The sequence below is a fragment of the Indicator indicator genome, chromosome 28 (genome assembly GCF_027791375.1).
Source record: "Indicator indicator isolate 239-I01 chromosome 28, UM_Iind_1.1, whole genome shotgun sequence".
Lineage (NCBI taxonomy): Eukaryota > Metazoa > Chordata > Aves > Piciformes > Indicatoridae > Indicator > Indicator indicator.
Window position 1 is genome coordinate 2,230,903 of NC_072037.1, and position 14,755 is coordinate 2,245,657.

A 14,755-nucleotide genomic window follows, 5' to 3' on the forward strand; every position below is an offset into this window, starting at 1 on the left:
TTCCCACAGGGATGTGTGTGAGTGTGTCTGTGCTGGGGCAGAGGCACGGGGTTGTGTCCTGCTGTAGTTCAGCAGATGGAGGGAACAGGGCTGGGCAGCTCTGCTTTGGAGCATGGAGCTGTCTGCCCTGTGTCCTGCTCACAGCAGCATGGGGCACAGCCTCTGGCTTTGGCTCCAGCCAGCTCTGAGTTTTCCTTCTGTGTCATAGAATCATAGAACCTGAATGCTTTGGGTTGGAAGGGACCTCCAAAGGTCCCCTGCAGTGAGGAGGGACATCCTCAACTAGATCAGATCACCTAGAGATGGGTGAACCCTCACCTTGAATATCTCCAGGGATGGAGCCTCAAGCACCTCTCTGGGCAACCTGTTCCAGTGCTCAACCCCCCTCATGGTAAAGAACTTGTTCCTACCACCCAGTGTAAATCTGCTCTTCCCCAGTTTCAACCTACTGCCCCTCATCCTGTCACTGCAGGGCTGGGTCTGTGAGGTACATTGATCTGTGAAGATCCTCTGTAGTTTTGCATGTGTAAAGAGACCATCTTCCAGAAAGTGAAGTCTGAAAGTCTGCCTCTGCCACCTTGCCACTGCTGCCTGCTGCAGGCAATCATCTGCCTGTGAGAAAGATGCTGTCTGGCTAACATGGCTGTTGCCTGGCACCTCCTTGGGGAAAATAACCTCCTTGTTCTTGGTCACAAAGCTTGATGAGTCCACCTTCTTCTCCTTCTCTTTAGAAAGAAGATGATGTGAGTGGGCTGTAAGAACCAGACAAGATGGATGGAGAGCTGCCCTGCATTGAGGTGGATGGAGAAATGTCTGCCACAGAGGATCTAGGAGAAGATCTACCCTGTGGGGAGAGAGATGCAGAAGGAGAGATGCCCTCTGCTGAGACAGGGGAAGAGGCACTTTGTGCTGAGAGCAGCCTGCCAGGGGAGACGCCCAGCATGGGCAGCTGTGGGGAAGTGCCCTGTGCCAGCAGTGGTGCCAAAGGGGAGGCATCCTGCTGTGAGAGTGATGGGGAGGAGGTTGCAGATGCTGAGGTCCCTGCTCCTGTGAAGAAAATGTCTTCAATTTCCTCTCCCCTGCGGGCGGTCATCCACCTGCGGCGCCGCTACCACGGGCAGAAGAAAAGCCGCCTGCACCTGGAGCTGCCTCGGGAGAAGTCACCTGAGCTTGTCCACACCAGGCTGCTTCAGAGGCAGCTGTCCCTGACCAGAACTGGCCTCTATGGCCCTTCCATGGCCTTCTTTCATCAGCCCAGCTTCGAAACCTCCCAGTACTTCACCTTCGACACCTCTGTGGAGCAGTACGCCATGAAAAAATCCAGGCGGAAAAAGAACCGGAGGAAATCTCGGGTAGTCCTGTACCCAGACAAGACCAAGAGATACCTCCCAGCAGAGGAGAAGAGCAAGGCCAAGCGCTGCCTCCTCCTCCTCATTGTCATCATCTTCTTCCAGATTCTCAATGCCATAGAGAACCTGGATGACAACCTCCAAAAATATGACCTAGATAGCCTGGAGAAAACAATGCACCGGGAAGTGTTTGGGCAGAAGGTGGCTGTGGAAAGCATTATGGAGTTGCTGAAAGACTACCTGGCTACCCACATCCACAACAAACCTTTGGTGATCTCTTTCAATGGCCCAACAGGAGTTGGGAAGAGTCACGTTGGCTGGCTGCTGGCCAAACACTTTCGTTCAGTCATGGACAATGACTTTGTGCTTCAGTACTTTGTGATGCATCACTGCCCCAGCGGGCTGCCTCCTCTCACCTGTGAAGTAGATCTGTCTAAGAAGATTTCTGACATGGTTGCCAGAGCTGAAACAGAAGAGAAGATCCCTTTGTTTATTCTGGATGAGGTCGAGCTCATGTCTCCAGTCCTGCTGGATACCCTCAGCCGATTCTTTGAACCCAGTCAGACCAACGAGTTCCTCAACGCCATCTACATCCTGATAAGCAACATAGGAGGTGGGGAGATAACAAAGTTTGTTATCCAGAACGCATCTGCTGAGCTGCTGCAGCAGCAGAGGGGAGCTGAAGAGCTGCTAAGCATTGTCCAGCCAGTACTGATTGATGTCCACCCTCTCTGGAAGGCTGCAGACATCATCCCATTTGTTCTCCTGGAGAAGAGCCACGTTGTAAACTGCTTCCTGGAGGAGATGAGGAGGGAAGGGCTGTACCCTGACCAGAAGCATATTGAAACCCTGGCCAGCCAGCTCACTTACTACACTACTGGGGACAAGCAGTACTCCAGGATGGGCTGCAAGCAGGTTGTGGCCAAAGTCAACCTGCTGTAGGGATTTACTGCGGAGGCCAAGTCTTGCTCTCAGGATTTGCAAAACTCTGGGCTTATGGAGGGGTAAGCAGGCTGTGGTCAAGGTGTCCTTTCTCAGGCTCTGTCCCAGTCAAGGTCAAGCCACCATTTGCTCTGATGTCTCCAACTAGTTGGGGCCACCATGGAGCCACTGCCCCCTCCCCCCCACCTTTGCAGGATGGCAGCCTGCTTGGATGAGACCTTAAGCCACCTGGTCTGGTAGAAGGTGTCCCTGCCAGGGGCAGAGGGGTTGGAACTGGATGAGCTTTAAGGTCCCTTCCAACCCAACCCATTCTCTGATTATCTGTGACTATCTATGACTCCTCTGCAGCATTGTCTGTGTTCTGCTCCAGATGCTTCACTGGTTGCTGATGTTGAGTGAAGGTGGCCATGCCCTTGGAGGCAGCACAGCCCCAGCCACCTCCCATTCCCTTCGGGATGCTTTGTTCTGCCCTCATTTGGGAGCCTTTGTCATTAAGGAGCTGTGAGAGCAGACACTGGGGGATGTATACAGGGGGAGGGATTGGTAAGTGGATTACTGCTTGCTGTGTCTCCCTTCTTCTGACCCATGGTCTTCAGCTCTTTGCTCTTCTTGCTGCTGGCTGCTGATGTGCAGAGCAAACGCCTGGGCAGTGAGAGCTCTGCCTCCTGCAGCTTCTGCACGACCTCACGCTCCACAGGCTGTGGTTTTGGGCCTGTTCCTGAGCTCTTGCTCTTCTGAGCTCATCCCTGAGCTCACACCTGAGCTCACCTTTGGCACCTCCAGCCAGATTTCTGCTCTGCAAGTCTGTTTGGGCTTGTCTAGAAGGCTGCTTGGCTGTGCCAGCTGGGGCAGAAAGAACCAGCAGATTGTTTCAGGTCTGCTGGTGGCAGCTCGTCCTGAGAGCTCTTCTGCTTTTTGCTCCTGGCTGCACCTCCCCACACTCGTTATCTAGAAAGCCCAAAATAGCAACTGACATAGATTAAGCAACACACACTGGAAAAGACAGTTTGGGCTGTCTGGGCCAAGTGCAGTGGGAATCCTGGGCCTGTTCCCAGCCCTGCAAGGCCAGGAAGAGGTTCTTGGCCGTTGAGACCCCAGGGAGAGCACCTCAGGAAAAGCACACAGCCTGGTTTGGAGCAGGCATTTGTGACAGTGCCTTTTCAGGGCTGGGGTTTGTGCCTCAATCCCCTTCTACAACGTGCTGTGAATTGTCCCACACCTAATCCTGTGGCTGGTTGCACTGGTTAGTTGATTTGCCTCTTTCTATTTGTTGGTCTCCAAAAGACTTCCATCACAAACTCCTGCTTCCAGAGCTGTCATCAGGAATAAATCCAAACTCTCCTGAATAAAGTCATCCCAAGTACATTTCCTTTGTTTGACTGAAGTGTGACTTTCCTCCAGAATTCCTCTCCCAGACCATTGCAGCTGCACTGCCATGCCAGTGCCTCCCCAGTGACACCCCAGATGGGGTGCAAGGGCTCCAGCTTTGCTGGGTGGCTTTTGCAGACCGCCTCAAGGCAGTGTGTGTGTGGCCACCTCCCAGAGGTATGCTCATGGTGAGCCAGATCCAAACCCCACACAGCACAGCAGTGCCAAAAGCTGTGTGCCCCACAGCTTCAACCTCCTCCAGAGCTCCACAGCAGGGTCTCGGCTGGAGGCTGGGGAACTGTGTCCCTAGCTGAGATGGTGCTGGGCTGAAAAGCTTATCCATGGTTTCTTTTCTTGAAATTATCTACTGGGGAAGCATTTTTGTCCCATAGAGCAGTCCATGAGAGCAGCTGGGCAGAGGGTGGGAAGGGCTTCTTGCATGGTTCAGGAGAAGGTCTGTGAATGAAATGAAGCCACCTTCTAGATGGATGTGTCCACAGGACCAAGGTGTTGAGCTGTTTTCCATAGCTTAGTGAGATCTACTACAGGACACTTAATTCTTCCCATCCTGGAGGGGAAACAGGAACAACTTAGGGACCAGGAATCCCCTCCTCTGCCAGCTGGGAGAGGGACAGAGGTTGTGTCTGGTTTCTTCTACCAAGGTTTCTTGTTTCTGGGAGAGGAGCTCAAAGCCCAAGGGTATGACAGGAGAGGTAAGTGCTACCCACACTGCCTGGGCTTGGGAGCTGAGAATGCCACCAGTGCTGGGCTGCAGGAGGGCCAGCAAAGCACCCAGGGGTTGGACTGCAGATGGCTTTTGCTGTGGTGTCAGGAGAGGCTGCAGCTGATGGCAGTGCAGCATCCCTGGGGAGGATTTCAGGCTTCCCCAGGGCTGTAGGTGCTGTGGGGATGTCTGAGTGTTTGGAAGGGGATTTAGACTTGGGTTGGGATGTCTGCACTTGCAGTCCACCCACAGGGTGTTTGTTGTGCCAGAGGGCCCTGGGAGGCTCTGCACAAACCATCTCCTTGTGTGAGAGGGGAGGGTGGCTTCAGGTGGAGCTGGCCATCTGCAGAGCTTGTGCTCATCCCTCTGAGAGTCACCTGCCCTAAGCCAGGGGTCCCACTCCCTGTCCCAGGGCAAGACACCCAGGTTTTGCTGAGGCACCAGCCCATGCCCCTGTGTCCCCAGGAGCTGCGTGGGTAGCACTGGCCTGACCATGAGCAGCTCAGCACCTGCAGGCTCATGCCTCCTCTCAGGGAGAGCAGGGACATATGGCATTGTCTTGCCTCCCCTCCACCCCACCCCACCTCAAGGCCCTCCCAGAGCAAAGTTGTCATTACTTGGGAACCCAGGAGGGGCACAAGTGCCCTCTGCTCCTCGAGCTGCCTGAGGTCTTTGCCTCTCACAGAGATCTTCTCAGTGGCCAAAAGTGGGGCTTGGCCTCCTGCTGCAGGAAGACCACCCCAGCCCGAGCTGGAGAGGAGGAGAGGGCAGTCTGCCAGTGCTGTGTGTGTGCCAGCCCTCCCCACAGGGCAGCTGGTGCCTCTGGGGCTCATCATCAGAAAGCAGAGGGACCTCCAGGCAGTGGAGAGAACTTTCCCAGGAGACAAGGATGTCTGGCCAGGTGGGCCCCAATCCCAACTTGCCCCAGGTCTCAGATCCCAACTCAAATGGCTCTTCAGGTTGTCCCCAGTGCTCCAGAATCCCAGTCTAGACCTCTGTCCATGCTGTTCCCAGCCCCACTCTGCCCTGAGATCCTCTGCGAGGCCACCAGCCCTGCCAGGCACTTTCAAGACAGTGGAGGTAGGACAGGAGCTCCCTCACACTGTCTCAGAGCCATGGGGACATGAGGACCTCTCCCAGGAGCTGCTCATCACCATAGCTGCTCCCTATGACTCTGGCACAAACCCTGAAGGGCTGAGGTGCCAAAGGTGGCTTGAGAGTGAACAGCTCCACCTGCAGCACATCTGAGGCTGGAATCTGGGGACAGAGCCAAAGAGCTTTGCCCTTGGTGGATTTCCTTGGTCCCACTCTGCCTCTTGGAGAGTTGAAGTCTGACATAGGACCCAAGGCTCTCCTGGAGAACTTTCCTCAGTGGGTGTGGCTGAGATGCCAGGTGTGTGGTGCTGTGCTTTCACCAGAGGCTTCATCCTCTTTAGCCTGGCATGGATTTTTTATCTTTATTTGAATTTTCCAGGCAAAAGGCTGTTTGAGCTGGAGGGATGGGCTTGAAGGGAAAGGATGGAGAGAACCTCCCCCTGCTCCCCCTCCCCCAGGCTGGGGCCCTTGGACTGCTGAATAGAATCAGAGAAGGCTGGCTCTCTGGCTGAGGATCCCAGGCCACACCTGCAGCAGGGCATGGCTGCTCCTCCACGTGGGCCAGGGCTGTGGGAAAGTGGGAAGTGCCTTGTGCCTCTCCACGGAGTATGGGGTTTGGCTGGCAGGGTTTTGGTGGTGGAGAAGGGAGCTGCAGGGGTGGCTCTTGTGAGAAGCTACTAAAGCTTTCTCTGGCTCCAAGTGGACCTCACCTCTGGCCAGGACTGTGCCAGACAGCCATGGTGGAAGTGTCTCTGCAAGGAAGTATTGAAGAAGAGGAAAAACCTGCAGCAGAGGGAGAAGTGGGATGTGAGGGAAACATCTCTGCAGACAGCAAGGCCAGGGAAGGAAGAGGAGGAGGTGCTCCAGGCACTGGAACAGATGCTCCTTGCAAGCCTGCTCTGAAGACTGTGATGAGCTCAGCAGGCTGTGCATCTGCAGCCCATGAAGGTCAACAGTGGGGCAGATGAAGGATCACAGAATGGCAGAGGTTGGAAGGGACCTCCAGAGATCATCAGGTCCAAGCCCCCTGCCAGAGCAGGGTCACCCAGGGAGGTCTGCACAGGAATGCATCCAGGTGGGTTTGGGATGTGTCCAGAGAAGGAGACTCCACAACCCCCCTGGGCAGCCTGCTCCAGGGCTCTGTCACCCTCACTGTGCAGAGGTTTCTCCTCATGCTGAGCTGAAATCTTCTCTGTTCCAGTTTGTATCCATTGCTCCTTGGCTTATCACTGTGCACCACCCAAAAGAGCCTGGCCCCCTCCACCTGACACCCACCCCTCAGAGAGACTTTGATCAGATCCCCTCTCAGCCTTCTCCAGAGTAAAGTTGGACATCTCAAGCTGTCCACCTGCAGCCTGTAGAGGACTCCAAGGTAGAGGAAGTGGCTGTGACTCCAAGAGAAGCCTGCATGGAGGACTACACCCCACAGAAGGGACCCTCTCTGAAGCTATTCATGGAGAATTTCTTCCTTCCTGGGAAGGACTCACACTGGAGAAGTTTGTGGAGGACTGTCTCCTATGGAGGGACCAGCACTGGAACAGAGGAAGAGTGTGAGGAGTCCTCCCCCTGAGGAGGAAGGAACAGCAGAGTCTGTGTGTGATGAACTGAGCACAACCTCCATCCTCCTGTGCTGCTGGGGGGTGGAGGATGAGAGCACCAGGAGCAAAGCTGGCCCTGGGAAGAAGGGAGGGTGTGAGGAAGGTGACTTTGAGACCTGGTTATACTTCACATTACCTCCTTCTGATAAATGTCTCTCAATAGCTGAGGGGTGGGTGTCAAGGGGAGGGGGCCAGGCTCTTCTGGGTGGTGCACAGTGATAAGCCAAGGAACAATGAGTTCAGACTTGAACAGAGAAGATTTCAGCTCAACAGGAGAAGAAATTTCTTTCCAGTGAGGGTGACAGAGCCCTGGAGCAGGCTGCCCAGGGGGGTTGTGGAGTCTCCTTCTCTGGAAACTTTCCAACCCCACCTGGATGCATTCTGGTGTGGACTACCCTAAGTGATGCTGCTCTGGCAGGGGGCTTGGACCTGATGATCTCTGGAGGTCCCTTCCAACCCCTGATCTACTGTGAGACTGTGAAATTAACCTGACAGAGCTTTTCCTAAGCTGAGCCTGGCTGTTGCCTGTGCAGGGGTGGTGGGAGGGAGTGTGAGTGGCTGGGTGGTGTTTGGTTGCTGGCTGGGCTTGGCCCATGGCAAAGGACATGGCCAGCTCCAGCCAGAGGAAGGGCACACAGGCACAGCTCTGCTTGACTTCAGCTGCCCCCAGGAAAAGAGGTTTGTGTTTAAATGTTGCTGACAAGGAGCTGATCTGTGTGGCCTCTGTTAATCACAGAGAGCCTGGCTGAAGCCACCCCACAGCTGGGTGCTGGCTGATGTGGCCCAGCCTGGGTGCAAGGCTGAGTGCACCCTGGGGTTGCTGCCCACCATGGGAGATGCTGCAGTGGTGGCACAGTACTGGACCAGGGCAGACAGTTACACACCACAGCATCATAGAACCACAGAGCTGCTGAGGCTGGAAGAGAGCTTTGAGCTCCTCAAGTCCAACCACTCACCCACAGCTCACAACCCCACCACTGCTGCTGAGCCACTGCCACTAACCCACATCCCTCAGCACCACAGCCATGAGGCTTTTAAATCCCTTCAGGGATTGGGAACACAACAGCTCCCTGGGCAGCCTGATCCACTTTCTGAGAAACCCTGCTGGGAAGAAATTTTTCCTGATATCCAACCTGACCCTCCCTTGGCACAGCTTGAGGCCATTTGCTCCTGTCCTGTCTCTTGTTGCATGTGAGAAGAGCCCAACCCCCACCTGGCTCCAACCTCCTTTCAGGGAGCTGTAGAGGGCAATGAGGTCTCCCCTCAGCCTCCTCCTCTGAACACTGACCAGCCCCAGCTCCCTCAGCTGCTCCTCATAAGCCTTGCAGGGCTCACCTGGCTCCCTAGCTGCTGAATGCTGCTGGGGCTGCTTCTGCTGCAGGCTCCCCACCCTTGGGGCCTTGTTGCAGGATCACAGATCACTGTGGTTGTCATTTAAGCTGATCAATCCCAAAAGCTGATGCCTCTGGCCATGATGGCTCTACCAAGAACTGCAGAGGATGTATGACACTGGCCTGGAGCACCTGGACAGGGCAGATAGTTGCAGGCTGAGGTGCAAGGGCAAGGCTAAGCCCACCTCATGATATTGCCTTACACACACAGGGCAAGGAAAAGCTCCTGCTGGTCCCTGGAAGGTTATCTAATTTGTTCCTTATTTTTCCAAGTCCTGTGCTCTTCACTGAGCTGCAAGCAGGAGAGCAAATGCACTCTCAGCAAGTCTGCTGATGACACCAAGCTGTGTGGTGTAGACAGGCTGGAGGGAAGGGATCCAGCCAGAGGGACCTGGACAGGCTGCAGAGGTGAGTCCATGACAACCTCAGGAGGTTCAACAAGACCAAGGGCAAGGTCCTGCAGCTGGGTCAGGGCAATCCCAAGCACCAATACAGGCTGGGCAGGGACTGGCTGGAGAGCAGCCCTGAGGAGAGGGACTTGGGGGTGCTGGGGGAGGAGAAGCTCAGCAGGAGCCAGCAGTGAGCACTTGCAGCCCAGAGAGCCAAGCAGAGCCTGGGCTGCAGCAGGAGAAGTGTGGCCAGCAGGGCAGGGAGGGGATTCTCCCCCTCTGCTCCACTCTGCTGAGACCACACCTGGAGTACTGCATCCAGTTCTGGAGCCTCTGTTACAAGAGGGATCTGGAGGTGCTGGAAGGTGTCCAGAGAAGGGCCACAAGGATGAGCAGAGGGCTGGAGCTGCTCTGCTATGGAGACAGACTGAGAGAGTTGGGGCTGTTCAGTGTGTTAGGAGAAAGCTCTGAGGTGACCTTCTTGTGGCTTTTCAATATCTGAAGGGGGCTACAAGAAAGCTGGGGAGGGACTTTTTAGGCTATCAGGGAGTGACAGGACTGGGGGGAATGGAACAAAGCTGGAAGTGGAGAGATTCAGACTGGACATGAGGAAGAAGTTCTTCCCCATGAGAGTGGTGAGAGCCTGGAATGGGTTGTGCAGGGAGGTGGTTGAGGCTCCATCCCTGGAGGTGTTTGCAGCCAGGCTGGATGAGGCTCTGGGCAGCCTGATGTGGTGTGAGGTGTCCCTGCCCATGGCAGGGGGGTTGGAACTGGATGATCCTTGTGGTCCCTTCCAACTGACTGATTCTATTCTATATTCTCTTGCTTTGAGGTGATGTGTTCCCCTTCCATCAACCCAGACTGGTTCACACAGGAAGAAGCAGCAGCTGCTGCAGCACTTCTGCAGCATTTTGGCTGATGCTTTTTCTGTGGGCTCTGGGCTTCCTTGCAGTCCAAGCAGGCTGCTGAGGCTTTGAGGGTTGCCTCCCAGCAGGCAGAAACCTGTGTTCCAGAAACCTGTGGCCATGGCACTTGGAGCCATGGTTTAGTGGCCATGGTGGTGTTGGGTTGCTGGTTGGACTGGATGATCTCAGAGGCCTTTTCCAGCCCAAACAATTCTGTGAAATCAGGGCAGCCACAGGGAGCAGCCTGGGTTGCATGGCAACCTGACCTCATGCTCTGCTCCTCAGCACAGGCAAAGGCAAGGTCATGCACCAAGGAGCACAGAGCCAGGACTGCAGCCTGGAACAGCCAGGTGGCCATGGTGGTATTGGGTTGATGGTTGGGCTGGATGGACAATTCTGTGATTGCAGGAGACAGGCTGGGGATGAGAAGCTGGAGGAAAGGTCTGAGAGAAGGTGCTGCAGGGGAGGGTGGGGGTGAGCAAACCCAGGTTCCAGGGCTGGAAGGAAAGCAAGCCCTGGGGGAGGGGAAGTGCAGCACTCCTGCTCTGCATGGGGCTGTGAGAAAGGCAAACAGTCAGATGGCCACAGAGGTGTGTTGCATGTACAAGGGATGAAGTAATGTGGGGCTGTGCTGGAGCACTGTGGCCATATTTGGGCACCCTCCTGGGGCAGGAGCCCTTGGCACTGAGCAGCACCAGCCACATCCCTGCAGAAGGCAGCTCCTGGAGGGGGGTTGGGCAGCCTGGGGGAAGTTTCAGGTGAAGGGTGATAAAAGGTTTCAAATATGCAAAAGGCTGGCAGGAAGGAGGCAGCAGTGCTAGGTCCTCCTTGGCAAGGTGTGGAGTTGGCTCTAGAGGGTGGGAATCAGCTTAGACTTCAGGAGAATTACTGTAACTGCAGAAGAGAAGCATTGCAGTGGCTGGAGAGGCTGCAGAACTGCTGGCATTGGACCTGGGGACAGGGAAGAACGGTTAAGTCAGAGCCACAAGACTCTTTGCTTGTCTTCTGTCACCCCTTGGTGCCTGTCAGGGGTTCAGCCACAAGTCTCTGCTGCCCAGCACACAGCTGGCCTTGCTCCTGGTGCTCAGCCTTCACACAGCTCACACCACCCTACCATTGCTCCTCTGCAATGGGTTTGTCTCAGTTACTAAAATGCTTGGATTCTGGTGCAAAGCTTCAGGCACCTGGGGCTGAAAGCTGTCAGCTTGGGAAAGTGTGGAGAGGTCAGAAAGTGGCTCCCCAACTGAATTGATTTCCCTGGTGGGATGAGTTAGAGGACAAAGGAATCAGTCAGCATTGAAACTGGAGGGTGCAGAGGAGTTAATCACACAACTGAACCAATCCAGAGCCTCATTTACCTCTCCTTGATGCTTTCCCCTTCTTGATTCTGGAAGGCTGTGTCCCTTTCTGGGCTCCCCAGTTCCAGAAGGGCAGGGACTTGCTGGGGAGGGGAGAGCAAAGAGCTCCAAAGATGCTGAGGGGACTGAAACATCTCTGTGATGAGGAGAGACTGAGAGAATTTGAGCTTTTTAGTCTGGGGAAGAGCAGACTGAGAGGGATCTCATCAGTGCTGATCAATAGCTAAAGGATGGGTGGCAGGAGGATGGGGCCAGGCTTATGGCAGTGGTGGGCAGTGACAGGACAAGGGGCAATGGGCACAGACTTGAACAACTACACATGAGGAGGAACTTCTTGAATTGAAGGGTGAGGAACTTCTTGAATTGAAGAGTCTGCAGGGGGACAGCTTGAGATGTCCAGCTTTAATCTGGAGAAGGCTGAGAGGGGATCTGATCAATGCCTGTCTGAGGGGTGGGTGTCAAGGGGAGGGGGCCAGGCTCTTTTGGGTGGTGCACAGTGACAAGCCAAGGAACAATGGATACAAACTGGAACAGAGAAGATTTCAGCTCAGCATGAGGAGAAACTTCTGTACAGTGAGGGTGACAGAGCCCTGGAGCAGGCTGCCCAGGGGGGTTGTGGAGTCTCCTTCTCTGGACACATCCCAAACCCACCTGGATGCATTCCTGTGCAGACTGCCCTGAGTGACCCTGCTCTGGCAGGGGGCTTGGACCTGATGATCTCTGGAGGTCCCTTCCAACCCCTGCCATTCTGTGACTCAATTTATTACTAGATATGAGATATCCTTTGAGGGCCTACAACTTGAGCTGCCTCAAAGGACTGGCAGAAGCACCTGCAGCAGGGGCAGACCTCTCCAGCATGGTTTGATAGTCCTCAGTTACAGTCATGAAGCTGGTTGGTGGCTCCCAGGTCACCGTGCAGGGTACAGCTCTGCAGTGAGGGACTTGGCATCAGCTCCTTCTCACCCTCCATCTGTGGGGATCACTGCAGAGAGTCACTTACAAGTCCCTGCAGGATAGACACAGCCCAGGACCTTCTGTGGCTGCTAGGTGGAGTTGATTGACACTGCACTTTCTGGGCTGTTCGATCAAGCATCCCCTCAGGATGGGATTCAGGTGCTCTAATTTCATCACCTTGAGGAAGTCTGAGTAATTCTTCCTGGGACTTCCCCATCCCTAACCCCTGCAAAAAGCCTGCCCAGCAGTCCAGGCCTGGGAAGAAGCCACCTGGAAAAACCTTCCCTGAGTCACAACTCATGCTCCTAGCTTCCTGGGCAGGGTCAGGCCCCTGGGGCCATGTGGCACCCATGCAACCCCCAGATTTTTCCAGCCCACTGCAGCTTTGTATTCCTTGATGCTGCTGATGGAAGCTGCCACAACTCCACCCTGCCTACCATGCCATGATACCCAGCCACCCTCACCCAGCTTCTGCCCACCCAACCAGAGTGAGGTCCAGCAGCTGTGGGCCAGACCCTGATTTTGTTGCTACTACTGCCATGGAAGTTGCCCTGAGCCACAGGGCACACCATGGAGGGCACACCTTGGAGGGCACACCATGGAGGGCACACCTTGGAGGGCACACCTTGGCCTGCACTTGGCTTTTATTGCTAATGGTGCATCTCCTTGCTGGGGCTTTACCCTGGGCGGAGTGCCTGGAGGGACCACCAGGTTCCCCCCATCCCCAGCTCCAGCCTGGAGCACCTCACCAGCTCCTCATGGGTTTTGTATTTTGATAATTCTTGGCATCAGCTCCAGCTTCCCCAGAGGGGCATAAAGGATCCAGCCCCAAGGAAGCCATCCCTCAGCAGATCCTGGTCCCCATGAGGTGTTGTGTGCATTTGTGATGCCAGCAGGTGAGATGTCAAGGAAAGAGAAGCATTAACTGCAGCCAAACCCTCTCTTTTCACCCCTACCTCTGCTCCTCTCCTGCTCCTCTGAGGAGCTGCACTGTGCACACACTCTCACTCAGACCAGCCCCAGGTGGCACCTGGCCTGGCCTGCCAAGAAAAAAAAGAAACCAGCCCCAAAAGTATATATTTCAGAATTCTGGAGAAAGCTGTTCCCAGGCTGGATGGTTTCCCTTCCAGCTCCCTGAGCCACCCCAGACAAGCTGTGTGCAGGTACAGAAGGAGCTGCAGGCATGGCTGTGTGAAATCATAGATTCACAGGATGGGTTGGAAGGGACCTCAAAGCTCATCCAGTCCCAACCCCCTGCCATGGGCAGGGACACCTCCCACCAGCCCAGCGTGCTCAAGGCCTCATCCAGCCTGGCCCTGAACACCTCCAGGGAGGGGACAGCCACAGCCTCCCTGGGCAACCTGTGCCAGTCTCTCCCCAGCCTCACTCTCAACAATTTCTTCCTCATCTCCAGTCTCCATCTCCTCTGTCCCAGCTCAAAGCCATTGTCCCTCATCCTGGCACTCCCAGCCCTTGTCCAAAGTCCCTCCCCAGCTCTCCTGGAGCCCCTTCAGGTACTGGAAGGCTGCTCTGAGGTCTCCTCCCTGGAGCCTTCTCTTCTCCAGGCTGATCATCCCCAACTCTCCCAGCCTGTCCCCACAGGGGAGGTTCTCCAGCCCTGTCCTCCTCTGGACCCTCTCCATCAGCTCCAGGTCCTTCTTGTGCTGTGGGCCCCAGAACTGGAGGCAGTGCTGCAGGTGGGGTCAGGCATCCTGGAGCTGCATTCCCATCCAGCCCTCCCCAGCTCCCACTTTTTCAGAACGTGGCTCTTGGTGTCCCAGAAGTTTTCCCAGGGCAGTAGCTGTCAGCCCATTGGCCTCACTGTTCCTAAAGGGCTTTCCCAACCTAACTGGTGCTCTGTGTGTGCCTCTCTCAGCTGGCACAGCCTGGCTTTACTGTCACCTACTGCTTCTGATCTACCTCAGCAAACCTTCCCTCCAGTTCTTCCTGAGGTGACTTCATCTGTTCCTCCTGTGGGATCAGGGTTTCTGAGCCACAGGCTTGCTTTGCTTCCAGGGAGGTTCTGCCATCTCCCTGGGTGCTGCAGGGGCCTTGGAAAGGCAGTTCTGAGCTGCTGCTTTGGGCACAAGCTGGTCCCTGGCCTCAAGGCTGTTGCTTCTCTCTCCCAGGTGGGGCAGGGTTTGTGTGCCTTGGGTTTGCTCCAGCTTGTGCAGATGATGGCAGGAGGGCTCCTGCCTCTCCCTGCAGACATCTCCAGCACAACCAGCACTGAGATCCTCAGATGTCTTGAGGTCAGAGCACAGTCCTGAGTCTTTCCCCTTGGCCTGATGTGACCCAGTGTCCCTCAGTGCTGTGGTCTCTCTCACCTTCAGCTGCAGAAGCCACTCCATGCTGGTTCTTTTACTCCCAGGGCCCAGGCTGAGCTCTTTCAGGTTGCACCCTCGTGCCAAAGATCCAGCAGCTCCACCTCTGAATGCTGCTCCCAGGGCATCCAAGGCTCAGGTTTTGGCTTTGGTGATCCATTGATGAAAAGCACTGCAGCCTGTGGGCTAGAGGGGGGTGATGAAATTCCGTTCTTTGCATCCAGCACAACAGAAATTCTGTCTCCTTTCCTCACACCTGGTGGGCAGAAGATCTGCTTCTGACAGTGCTGATTCATCTTACTTCTCACTTGAGGAGGATCCAGTGACCTGCTTGGACAAGCTCACCTGGGAGTTATAA

The 14,755-nt window shown here is 55.3% G+C and overlaps 1 protein-coding gene across 1 annotated transcript; it reads left to right on the forward strand.

Annotated features, from left to right (window-relative positions):
* Nucleotides 1–770: 770 nt before the first annotated feature.
* TOR4A (torsin family 4 member A) lies at nucleotides 771–2,291 on the forward strand. Its single transcript, XM_054393400.1, has one exon. It carries the CDS (start codon nucleotides 771–773, stop codon nucleotides 2,289–2,291), a length of 1,521 nt encoding a protein of 506 aa, XP_054249375.1.
* The last annotated feature ends 12,464 nt before the right edge of the window (nucleotides 2,292–14,755 follow it).

Excerpts from the sequence above, each read along its gene's own strand:
- TOR4A (XM_054393400.1), top strand. The coding sequence starts at position 771 with ATGGATGGAGAGCTGCCCTGCATTGAGGTGGATGGAGAAATGTCTGCC.